The sequence below is a fragment of the Tachysurus vachellii genome, chromosome 26 (assembly GCF_030014155.1).
Source record: "Tachysurus vachellii isolate PV-2020 chromosome 26, HZAU_Pvac_v1, whole genome shotgun sequence".
NCBI lineage: Eukaryota > Metazoa > Chordata > Actinopteri > Siluriformes > Bagridae > Tachysurus > Tachysurus vachellii.
Genome location: NC_083485.1, coordinates 16,199,350 through 16,211,849, shown reverse-complemented (window position 1 = coordinate 16,211,849; position 12,500 = coordinate 16,199,350). Strand labels below are relative to the sequence as shown.

The following is a 12,500-nucleotide window of genomic DNA, read 5'->3' as shown; positions in this document are numbered from 1 at the left end:
AGCACATTTAACACAACAGAAGGTGACAATAGGAAATAGAGTATCTAAAGACAACAAAAACAATAACAGCAGTAACATTATTCATGAAACAGGCTACAGAATAAAGTTCATTCTTAGGATTAACTTTAAAAAAACAGTCACACAAAAGAGAGAAGTTGTATTGCTTTGTTTTACTTTTGTCACACAGCATTACACATTGTGACACTGATCTTCTCTGTAACCGTCACAGTTCCCGCAGAGCACACAAACATGCACACACAAACACACACACCCACAGACAAAGACACACACCCACAGACAAAGACACACACAGACAAAGACACACACACATATACACACACAGACACACACACAAAGAAAAAAAAGGTTTTTTTTCTGCACAACCTTTTCTTGCACTATGACAGTTTAACTCTGGACTGTCACTTTAATCTTCTTAGTCTTAGTTACAGGTCTTAGTGCAGGTCTTAGTTACAGGTCTTAGTTACAGGTCTTAGTGCAGGTCTTAGTGCAGGTCTTAGTTACAGGTCTTAGTTACAGGACTTAGTTACAGGTCTTAGTTACAGGTCTTAGTTACAGGTCTTAGTGCAGGTCTTAGTGCAGGTCTTAGTTACAGGTCTTAGTTACAGGTCTTAGTGCAGGTCTTAGTTACAGGTCTTAGTTACAGGTCTTAGTTACAGGTCTTAGTTACAGGACTTAGTGCAGGTCTTAGTTACAGGTCTTAGTTACAGGTCTTAGTGCAGGTCTTAGTTACAGGTCTTAGTTACAGGTCTTAGTTACAGGTCTTAGTTACAGGTCTTAGTTACAGGTCTTAGTGTAGGTCTTAGTTACAGGTCTTAGTTACAGGTCTTAGTTACAGGTCTTAGTTTCAGGTCTTAGTGCAGGTCTTAGTGCAGGTCTTAGTTACAGGTCTTAGTTACAGGACTTAGTTACAGGACTTAGTTACAGGTCTTAGTTACAGGTCTTAGTTACAGGTCTTAGTGCAGGTCTTAGTTACAGACCTTAGTTACAGGTCTTAGTGCAGGTCTTAGTTACAGGTCTTAGTTACAGGTCTTAGTTACAGGTCTTAGTTACAGGTCTTAGTGCAGGTCTTAGTTACAGGTCTTAGTTACAGGTCTTAGTTACAGGTCTTAGTGCAGGTCTTAGTGCAGGTCTTAGTGCAGGTCTTAGTTACAGGTCTTAGTTACAGGTCTTAGTTACAGGTCTTAGTTACAGACCTTAGTTACAGACCTTAGTTGCAGACCTTAGTTACAGGTCTTAGTTACAGACCTTAGTTACAGGTCTTAGTTACAGGTCTTAGTTACAAGTCTTAGTTACAGGTCTTAGTTACAGGTCTTAGTGCAGGTCTTAGTTACAGACCTTAGTTACAGGTCTTAGTTACAGGTCTTAGTGCAGGTCTTAGTTACAGACCTTAGTTACAGGACTTAGTTACAGGTCTTAGTTACAGGTCTTAGTTACAGGTCTTAGTGCAGGTCTTAGTTACAGGTCTTAGTTACAGGTCTTAGTTACAGGTCTTAGTGCAGGTCTTAGTGCAGGTCTTAGTTACAGGTCTTAGTTACAGGTCTTAGTTACAGACCTTAGTTACAGGTCTTAGTTACAGGTCTTAGTTACAGACCTTGCCCTGCGATGGGTTGGCACTCCGTCCAGGGTGTATCCTGCCTTGATGCCCGATGACGCCTGAGATAGGCACAGGCTCCCCGTGACCCGAGGTAGTTCGGATAAGCGGTAGAAGATGAATGAATGAATGAATGAGTTACAGGTCTTAGTTACAGACCTTAGTTACAGACCTTAGTTACAGACCTTAGTTACAGATCTTAGTGCAGGTCTTAGTTACAGACCTTAGTTACAGACCTTAGTTACAGACCTTAGTTACAGATCTTAGTTACAGGTCTTAGTTACAGGTCTTAGTGCAGGTCTTAGTTACAGGTCTTAGTTACAGGTCTTAGTGCAGGTCTTAGTTACAGGTCTTAGTTACAGGTCTTAGTGCAGGTCTTAGTTACAGGTCTTAGTTACAGGACTTAGTTACAGGTCTTAGTTACAGGACTTAGTTACAGGACTTAGTTACAGGTCTTAGTTACAGGTCTTAGTGCAGGTCTTAGTGCAGGTCTTAGTTACAGGTCTTAGTTACAGGTCTTAGTTACAGGTCTTAGTTACAGGACTTAGTTACAGGTCTTAGTTACAGGTCTTAGTTACAGGTCTTAGTGCAGGTCTTAGTTACAGACCTTAGTTACAGACCTTAGTTACAGACCTTAGTGCAGGTCTTAGTGCAGGTCTTAGTTACAGACCTTAGTTACAGGTCTTAGTTACAGACCTTAGTTACAGGTCTTAGTGCAGGTCTTAGTGCAGGTCTTAGTGCAGGTCTTAGTTACAGGTCTTAGTTACAGGACTTAGTTACAGGACTTAGTTACAGGTCTTAGTTACAGGTCTTAGTTACAGGTCTTAGTGCAGGTCTTAGTTACAGGTCTTAGTTACAGGTCTTAGTTACAGGTCTTAGTTACAGGTCTTAGTGCAGGTCTTAGTTACAGGTCTTAGTTACAGGTCTTAGTTACAGGTCTTAGTGCAGGTCTTAGTTACAGGTCTTAGTTACAGGTCTTAGTTACAGGTCTTAGTGCAGGTCTTAGTGCAGGTCTTAGTGCAGGTCTTAGTTACAGGTCTTAGTTACAGGTCTTAGTTACAGACCTTAGTTACAGACCTTAGTTGCAGACCTTAGTTACAGGTCTTAGTTACAGACCTTAGTTACAGGTCTTAGTTACAGGTCTTAGTTACAGGTCTTAGTTACAAGTCTTAGTTACAGGTCTTAGTTACAGGTCTTAGTGCAGGTCTTAGTTACAGACCTTAGTTACAGGTCTTAGTTACAGGTCTTAGTGCAGGTCTTAGTTACAGACCTTAGTTACAGGACTTAGTTACAGGTCTTAGTTACAGGTCTTAGTTACAGGTCTTAGTTACAGGTCTTAGTGCAGGTCTTAGTTACAGGTCTTAGTTACAGGTCTTAGTTACAGGTCTTAGTGCAGGTCTTAGTGCAGGTCTTAGTTACAGGTCTTAGTTACAGGTCTTAGTTACAGACCTTAGTTACAGACCTTAGTTACAGGTCTTAGTTACAGACCTTGCCCTGCGATGGGTTGGCACTCCGTCCAGGGTGTATCCTGCCTTGATGCCCGATGACGCCTGAGATAGGCACAGGCTCCCCGTGACCCGAGGTAGTTCGGATAAGCGGTAGAAGATGAATGAATGAATGAATGAATGAGTTACAGGTCTTAGTTACAGACCTTAGTTACAGACCTTAGTTACAGATCTTAGTGCAGGTCTTAGTTACAGACCTTAGTTACAGACCTTAGTTACAGATCTTAGTTACAGGTCTTAGTTACAGGTCTTAGTGCAGGTCTTATTTACAGGTCTTAGTTACAGGTCTTAGTGCAGGTCTTAGTTACAGGTCTTAGTTACAGGTCTTAGTGCAGGTCTTAGTTACAGGTCTTAGTTACAGGACTTAGTTACAGATCTTAGTTACAGGACTTAGTTACAGGACTTAGTTACAGGTCTTAGTTACAGGTCTTAGTGCAGGTCTTAGTGCAGGTCTTAGTTACAGGTCTTAGTTACAGGTCTTAGTTACAGGACTTAGTTACAGGTCTTAGTTACAGGTCTTAGTTACAGGTCTTAGTGCAGGTCTTAGTTACAGACCTTAGTTACAGACCTTAGTGCAGGTCTTAGTTACAGACCTTAGTTACAGGTCTTAGTTACAGGTCTTAGTGCAGGTCTTAGTGCAGGTCTTAGTGCAGGTCTTAGTTACAGGTCTTAGTTACAGGTCTTAGTTACAGGTCTTAGTTACAGACCTTAGTTACAGACCTTAGTTGCAGACCTTAGTTACAGGTCTTAGTTACAGACCTTAGTTACAGGTCTTAGTTACAGGTCTTAGTTACAAGTCTTAGTTACAGGTCTTAGTTACAGGTCTTAGTGCAGGTCTTAGTTACAGACCTTAGTTACAGGTCTTAGTTACAGGTCTTAGTGCAGGTCTTAGTTACAGACCTTAGTTACAGGACTTAGTTACAGGTCTTAGTTACAGGTCTTAGTTACAGGTCTTAGTGCAGGTCTTAGTTACAGGTCTTAGTTACAGGTCTTAGTTACAGGTCTTAGTGCAGGTCTTAGTTACAGGTCTTAGTGCAGGTCTTAGTTACAGGTCTTAGTTACAGGTCTTAGTGCAGGTCTTAGTTACAGGTCTTAGTTACAGGACTTAGTTACAGATCTTAGTTACAGGACTTAGTTACAGGACTTAGTTACAGGTCTTAGTTACAGGTCTTAGTGCAGGTCTTAGTGCAGGTCTTAGTTACAGGTCTTAGTTACAGGTCTTAGTTACAGGACTTAGTTACAGGTCTTAGTTACAGGTCTTAGTTACAGGTCTTAGTGCAGGTCTTAGTTACAGACCTTAGTTACAGACCTTAGTGCAGGTCTTAGTTACAGACCTTAGTTACAGGTCTTAGTTACAGGTCTTAGTTACAGACCTTAGTTACAGGTCTTAGTGCAGGTCTTAGTGCAGGTCTTAGTTACAGACCTTTGTTACAGGTCTTAGTTACAGGTCTTAGTTACAGGTCTTAGTGCAGGTCTTAGTTACAGGTCTTAGTTACAGGTCTTAGTGCAGGTCTTAGTGCAGGTCTTAGTTACAGGTCTTAGTTACAGGTCTTAGTGCAGGTCTTAGTTACAGGTCTTAGTTACAGGTCTTAGTTACAGGTCTTAGTGCAGGTCTTAGTGCAGGTCTTAGTTACAGGTCTTAGTTACAGGTCTTAGTTACAGGTCTTAGTGCAGGTCTTAGTTACAGACCTTAGTTACAGGTCTTAGTGCAGGTCTTAATGCAGGTCTTAGTTACAGCTCTTAGTTACAGGTCTTAGTTACAGGTCTTAGTTACAGGTCTTAGTTACAGGACTTAGTTACAGGACTTAGTTACAGGTCTTAGTTACAGGTCTTAGTTACAGGACTTAGTTACAGGACTTAGTTACAGGACTTAGTTACAGGTCTTAGTTACAGACCTTAGTTACAGGTCTTAGTGCAGGTCTTAGTGCAGGTCTTAGTTACAGGTCTTAGTTACAGGTCTTAGTGCAGGTCTTAGTTACAGACCTTAGTTACAGGTCTTAGTGCAGGTCTTAGTGCAGGTCTTAGTTACAGACCTTAGTTACAGGTCTTAGTGCAGGTCTTAGTTACAGACCTTAGTTACAGGTCTTAGTGCAGGTCTTAGTTACACTGTCAGGTTACTCAGTGATTTGAGATGGAGGCATTTAATGTTTCATGACTCAGTGGTTTTGTATCTTCAGATTCTCTGCAGACTCATTAACAGTCTCTACCCAAGTGACACGCAGCCCATAAAGAAGATTCCTGAAACCAAGATGGTTTTTAAGCAAATGGAGAAAATCTCTCAGTTCCTGCAGGCCGCAGAGGTTTACGGTGTAACCAGAGGAGACATTTTCCAGACTGTTGACTTGTGGGAAGGTACTACACACACACACACACACACACACACACACACACACACACACACACACACACACACACACACACACACACACACACACACACACACCACTCGATTGCATGCTAGCAGTTATTTGACATTTAACATGGTTCCTTTTTTTAGCTTGTTGCACTGAAAATGGGGATGTTTGTGATGATCCTCTTACTGTTCCAGCAAACGGTTTCCACACAAATCAGTTTCCTCGCTACACCATGATGTAGAAACCTGCTGCGTCTCAGACTGACTCGACTAAAACACGGTGATGTCGATCAAGAGGCAGGCGTTTAAAGTTCCAGTGCATCAGCATAATCTGATTCCTGGTTGAAATTGATGGTTGGATGTCAAAATAAATTCTTCTTTATAGAAGATTTATGTGTAGTGTAAAAAACCCTGGAAGGTTGTCCGAGTCAAACCGCTGCATGGTTTTTCTTTTCATTAAACAGATCTATTATATACTTTGTTGAAACAATTATGGCAAAATGATCAGATTCATTCATTATCGGTGTGTCTGTTAAAATGACTACAATCGTGATACTTCATGAGAGGAGGGTCTGGTGAAGGTCAACTACATGATGAATTGTGTAGATCCAAGCTTCCTTTTTACTTTACACTTGTCTGCCTCTGCCAGGAGGTTAATACATGGCCAATAGGAGGATCATTCCTCACATCAAGCTGTGTAGTTTGTTTAAATGACACGGTTCTCCTTTAAGTTTGAGCTGAAAACATCGCTGATGTGTACTTCATTATGTACTCTCTAACATTTAAGAGAAGTTCCACTTAGGAGTGCTTAGAACCCTGTCAGAATCCAATCTGGAAGCTAAGAACTCGTAATTCTCCAATGAACCCTTAAAGAACCCTTTTCTGAGTGTACCTGAGTGATGTAGGCTGGGTGGACTGAGTGTGTGGACTGAGTGTGTGGACTGAGTGTGTGGACTGAGTGTGTGGACTGAGTGTGTGGACTGAGTGTGTGGACCAGCTCTTCCAGCTGTTCAGCACCTTCCACACCACACATCCTACATCCTGGATGTCTCTCACCAGGGAGCGTGTCTGCTATGGATTACAGGACATTTAGCTAAATAAACAGCATAACAGAGCAAGTAACGTGAGATGATGATGATGATGATGATGGTTGTTTCCCTCAAACTCTTTATGGTGATGAATCCAGAGCAAAGAATGAACTCTTAAATTTTGAGTTTGTTTGTAGATGAAATTTAATGCTGTCGCTTTAATTAGTGACCACATGCAGGCCTTCAATCAGCAGCTTTATTTTCACACACAGCTTGTGTGTGTGTGTGTCTGTGTGTGTGTGTGTGTGTGTGTGTGTGTGTGTGTGTGTGTGTGTGTACAGTATAATCATCTATAATGTGTGTGTCACAGGGAAGGACATGGCTGCAGTCCAGAGGACACTCATGGCTCTGGGAAGTGAAGCTCTTACCAGGGATGATGGTCATTACCATGGCAACAGGGACTGGTTCCACAGGTGTTAACAATATTGTATTGCAGTAATAAACCTCCTGTAATGTTCACTACACACCAGTGTGAGACGTAAATTGGTTTTAACCTATTAATTATTTATAGTTATTTTGTCATGTTTTAAATCATCTAAAATGTCGTTCAAGTGTCCAAATGATACAAAGGAGAATTTAGAATACCCATAATGCAACACTGCTATTTGTAGGGAGTAGGACATGATGTAGGACATAAGACAACTTATACAACTTGGTGTTCTTAATAATGTTTCTGTCTTATCTGTGTATGTCCCTGTGTGTATCTCTGTGTGTCTCTGTGTGTGTCTCTGTGTTTGTCTCTGTGTATGTCTCTGTGTGTTTCTGTGTGTCTCTGTGTATGTCTCTGTGTTTGTCTGTGTGTCTCTGTGTGTGTCTCTGTGTTTGTCTCTGTGTATGTCTCTGTGTGTTTCTGTGTGTCTCTGTGTTTGTCTCTGTGTGTCTCCGTGTTTGTCTCTGTGTATGTCTCTGTGTGTCTCTATGTGTGTCTCTATGTTTGTCTCTGTGTGTGTCTGTAGGAAAGCTAAAGGCCACAGGAGGGAGTTCTCAGAGGAGCAGCTCCGTCAGGGTCGCACTCTGATCAGTATGCAGATGGGCAGTAACCGCGGTGCGTCTCAGTCAGGTATGACAGGATACGGCACCCCGCGACAGATAATGCGCTACGATTCACCGCGTCGCAACGGAGAAGAAAGTTCCCCCTAAAACTCCCCTTGCAGCGGTTTAACCCAGAACCCCAAATCAGATCCAGAGCTCTTCCTTTTATTTGTGTTACATTCTTCTTCTCAGTTTTCTCTCCGTAAAACCCCAAGGTTTTGTTCAAACAGACTTTTGTTTATTTTCCCACTTAGAACAATTCACACCGTGTCATCTGAAGCTATAAATCAGAAATATCCCAAAGTTTAAAATGATATCATGAAATACAAAAGAACCACAAGGTGAAAAAACACCATGAGCTTCACTTCAATAGTGACAGGAAGTAAACCTCAGTGGCTGTCTAGTTATCACACGTTTAACATGAGTAACTCACGGATTGGCTAAATCGGTTCACACGCTAAACATGTAGTGACCTGCTCATGTTGCACATTGTTTATTTTTTCCCTCTTTAGAGAACAATAAGGATTTTGGTAGCAATATATAATAAAAGAAATAAAAATATATAAAAAAATTAAACGACAGAAAAGGTCTAGCAGAGCGTCTGGCCCCAGCATGGCCTTCTAGCTAAAAAATCAAAACCTCTTTCTTTTTTTTTTTAAACTACAGCTCAGGGGAATGAGAAGCTGCATGTACTGTAGTGTTCATGGACTAAATCCTACACTGTAACAGAACAGATCTGAAATTAGCTGCAGATGAAAAGCTCAAGTCTGGATTAGATAATAGAGAAACACCAAACAGCTTCATGCTAACACGAAATGTACGTACCAGCTGTATCCCCATCTGAAGACGAAAGAACAGAAGGTGTCCATCTTGGTTACGAGAACAAACCTGTAAACATTCTATTAAGTGTGAAAAGTGTGACAAAATCCTTCAGTGTTAGCAGCTTAGAGAAAACCTAGAACTACATGAGGAGTAGCTAAAATTAGCAAACATGCAAGCTAAAGTTACATGCTAGCTACAACATGCTAGCTAAAGTTATCACAGGCTTTGTGCTAATTCGTTACTCTACCAGTAACAGTTTATTGCCAACAAGCTACACTTATAATTAGTAGCTACTTTTAGCCGTCTAAAGGAACCGCAGGACGTTGCTAGCTAAAAATATGTCCTGCTAGCTAAATTAACCACAAGTAGTTACTACTAGCTGTCTAATATCATCACAAATTTAAAGCTTGTTGGATGAAACTATTTGCAAGAGGCTACAGAAGATTTCTGAAGTTTTGGAAGTGACTGAGTATAAAATCTCACTCGAGCCGTGGCCTTGACGTGGGACATCATCATTCCCTCACAGTGTTAATAAAGTGTGCATTCGTGGTATTTTACGCTTATTTCTACACGGCACGTAACAACAACGTGACAAAACTGTATTTAAATTGTCGTTAATGTGTTAAAAAGCCATAGTGTTTTGATTCCGTAATAGAAGCCATATGAAGCTGTTGCACTTTCAAGCCATCTTTACATTTTATTTTTAGACAGATTGTGTCTTTATATTTCATACATTTCTGTACTTGTGCATTTTTTGTATGGTTAAAGTTTCACATTTTTGGCTCTAATTCCAAATGGATCAATAATGATGTCATGATGTATCTCAAATAGTTTTATCTTCTGCAAACTAGCTGAAGTTACCACAGGGTTGTTCACCAGATGTTCTTGCGAGTTAAATAAATTTCTCAGAGGAAATCCTTCTAAATCTGAACAGGAAGTGATCCGTTCTCTTTCTATCAGCTCGGTTCGGTGTTCTGTTAACATGTGGATGATTTGCTAGAACACTGCAGCGGAGCAGCTCGAGGAGAACGTTAGGAGTTTATTATATTATAATGAAGTTACAAACATAAATCAGTTAAATCGAGAACTTTTAAGAGCTCTTCGTTTGGTCCTTAAAGAAAAAATCACAGAATCCTTTAGAATTGCGATTTATTCAGCACGATAAAGTTACACTGAAATCGTCGATTGTTCCTCGCCGTGGTTCTGCTCCTGTAACCCAGAACCTGTTAGATGTCCAGGAACTTTCCAACATAACAGAACACATTATTATGATGTCAGAGCGATGGACATACGCCTGAGGTAATGAGCTCGGGTTGATCTCACTCGCTGTTCCGTAAGCTGGAACATCAGGAGCTCGACGCTGAGCAATTTAGGGAACCGACGTGAGTCCGGGACTTGGTGAAGGCACGTCACGTCACGTCACGTACACGCCGTCACACACACGGAAATACTCCAGCCACTTCCATACACTTCATAATCCTAGCTGCAGTTATAATCTACATCTGCAGTTATAATCTACATGGACTTTTATTTCTGATTGTAATTTGTGTCCAAATTTGTTTTAAGCACAACATGAATCCATTCTGTGGGTGTGTTTAAAATAAACCTTTATCGTTATTGTAATTGTGGTGTTTAATCATATAAATGTACAGCATCGGCGTTCATATGAACATCTGCTCGAGTTTTACTTTCACTCTAATAGATTCCATTTAATCTATTTTAATTATGTTTGTTTTCTTGCCCTTTTTTTGTTTTTAATCAGTGGTCTATAAAATGTAAAGAAAGGTGACGAAATATTTCACACGATTGTGCAGTTTTACAGTATTGTTGCAGTACGTGTGCGCTGATTTTTCATGCTTTAGCGGCTTTGTGTTGTAAAAACCGTGTACAAGGTACAAGCGTCTGTGCGAGTACAAATACTGACAGGATGGCGGCAAAAAAGAACGAATTTTAAATGTGAAAACCATAGATGTGAAGTGACACCGTTTCAGACTGATATCTGATACAGCATTAGATCGGATCATCCTGTCTGATTAAACACTAATCACGGTGCATCGTGTGTCTGTAATTAGAAGGTTTATGTTTGCTGTTCATCGCTGTACAGGATTAAACACCTCGTGAGGTCAATAAATCTGTTCTTGTTCCTACTGCTGTGCCGTTTCTCGTTCAGCTGAGTGTGTGTGTGTGTGTGTGTGTATACTCAAGGTGGCGCTATTCGACTAACACGATAGTGATGGCAATTTCAGCTCTTAGTGATTCAGACACTTTTCTGTGCATGTCTGTGTCTGGAATTCTTTAATGATGCTAATTAATGAAATAATAACATGTCTGTATGACAAACGGCACGTCGCTCACGACCGGCGACGTCGTACTTCATCCCTGCTCCGTTCTAACAGCATGTTCTTCGTTATTCTGTACGTTGCGACGGAAACTGCACCGTCAATCATTCTGGACACTGACTTGTCTCTTTTGGCTTGAAAAACAAACAATAAACACAACTGAACTGATATCTTTACCGACGTTCTTCTTATAAAACTATAATATCTGTGTTCTATAGTTTTGGAGATAAATGGACCGGAGAACAAACCCTAAGGTCGAGTGAATAAGAGGGAAAAAAAACACCAAGGTTTTGTTCAAACAGACTTTTGTTTATTTCATAAGAAGCTATGAGACTGAAAGCCCTAATTCTGCTCACACACACCACCAGGAACGAGGAAAGAAGTTTCGAATGATTTCTTTTCGATAATCTGTTGAACGTTTCTGTCCGTCTGTCTGACGGTTTGTCAAATAAAACAGGAAGTAAATGTAACAAAACAAACACGAGAAACACGGAGGCTGGAATGTTTTCCTGTTTTTTTTTCCCCTTTCTTAAATTTTACAAAAAAAAAAAAAAAAAGAAAAAAAAAATCATGAACTGCGGTGAAATCAGTTCTCCAGGTTTCATCCGTTCATCCTTCTGTCTGTCCGTCTGTCTGTTCTTCCTCCGTCACCTCTCCACGCTTCTTCTGTAAAGAGTTAGGTGGTGTCAGGTCTGGGCTCAGTAACACACTCAGGGTGGTGATGAAGAGGAGCAGTTACTCACCTTCAGCATGTTGTAATGTTCCAGGCTGCTGCAGTGATCCGACTTGGCTTTCTTCTCATCCGTGTAAAAGACGTTACAGAGTTTGCAGAAGAAGCCGCTCTTGGGGACGACGTAGCTGACGCCTGAGCAGCAGACACAAGAGTTAGTGTTTCAGTGAGACGCTGCTGAGGTCGGGGATGAAGGAGGAAAATGTTTTTAAATGAAAATCAGATGATTGACAGAACGTTTGTGGGGAAAAGCAGAAAGACGACGTATCGTCGTGTGATGGGAATTTAACAGGGACTTGATGATGAGAACATCAGCACTACAGGACTGCGTCTGGTGTGTGAATAAAACCCCAGACTAATTTAGTGCAGTTAGAACAACCGAGACTAACAAACTCAGTATTATTTGTTTAGTTCAATAACATTTTTTATGGGTTTTTTTTTCTCTAAAAGTTTTATCACTACATGGAAGTGACGGGTCTGTAGACGGACGTGTTACTGTGTGTCCCCTGACAGTCGTTTCCGTACGTGTGTCTTCTGTCCAGACTAATTGTGCAGCTCACAGTTGTACTGAACATCTCTGAGTGTGTCGTGTTAATGTTTCACTGGAACTCAGAGTCCAAACTCTGCTCCATCAGGACACTAAACAGCTCCATGAAGACCTGGTGTGAAGGTTCATCCATCAAGGGTCTCTTTCTTACCCACAGGGTTGTCAGGTTGGTAGGGACCAAGGGGGGTCTGGTCCTTCTCCTCTTCCTCTGAATCTTCACCCTCTGCTGCAGGATCTCCACACACACCTTCAGAGCTGGAAACAGGACTTTGACGGTCCTGAGCGCGCACACACACACACACACAGACACACACATATACAGACACACACAGACAGACAGACACACACAGACAGACAGACACACACACAGACACACACATATACAGACACACACAGACAGACAGACACACACAGACAGACAGACACACACACAGACAGACAGACACACACAGACAGACACAGGCACACACAC

General features: G+C 41.2%; 2 protein-coding genes across 7 annotated transcripts in view; one reads left to right on the top strand and one right to left on the bottom strand.

Annotated features, from left to right (window-relative positions):
* tagln3a (transgelin 3a) overlaps nt 1-10,882 on the top strand; it is a 13,086-nt gene extending 2,204 nt beyond the window's left edge. For all 4 annotated transcript variants that reach the window (XM_060863676.1, XM_060863673.1, XM_060863674.1 and 1 more), the window contains exons 3-5: nt 5,295-5,469; nt 6,869-6,971; nt 7,515-10,882. In XM_060863676.1, the coding sequence (XP_060719659.1) occupies nt 5,295-5,469; nt 6,869-6,971; nt 7,515-7,698 (462 nt within the window). In that variant the 3' untranslated portion in view covers nt 7,699-10,882. The remainder of the gene's footprint in view (nt 1-5,294; nt 5,470-6,868; nt 6,972-7,514) is intronic.
* Nucleotides 10,883-11,039: 157 nt separating this feature from the next.
* zgc:152816 (uncharacterized protein LOC777712 homolog) overlaps nt 11,040-12,500 on the bottom strand; it is a 10,809-nt gene continuing 9,348 nt past the window's right edge. For all 3 annotated transcript variants that reach the window (XM_060862413.1, XM_060862414.1, XM_060862415.1), the window contains exons 18-20: nt 12,180-12,306; nt 11,495-11,616; nt 11,040-11,417 (exon numbers count right to left, since the gene is read on the bottom strand). In XM_060862413.1, coding sequence (XP_060718396.1) covers nt 11,361-11,417; nt 11,495-11,616; nt 12,180-12,306 — 306 coding nt within the window. In that variant the 3' untranslated portion in view covers nt 11,040-11,360. The remainder of the gene's footprint in view (nt 11,418-11,494; nt 11,617-12,179; nt 12,307-12,500) is intronic.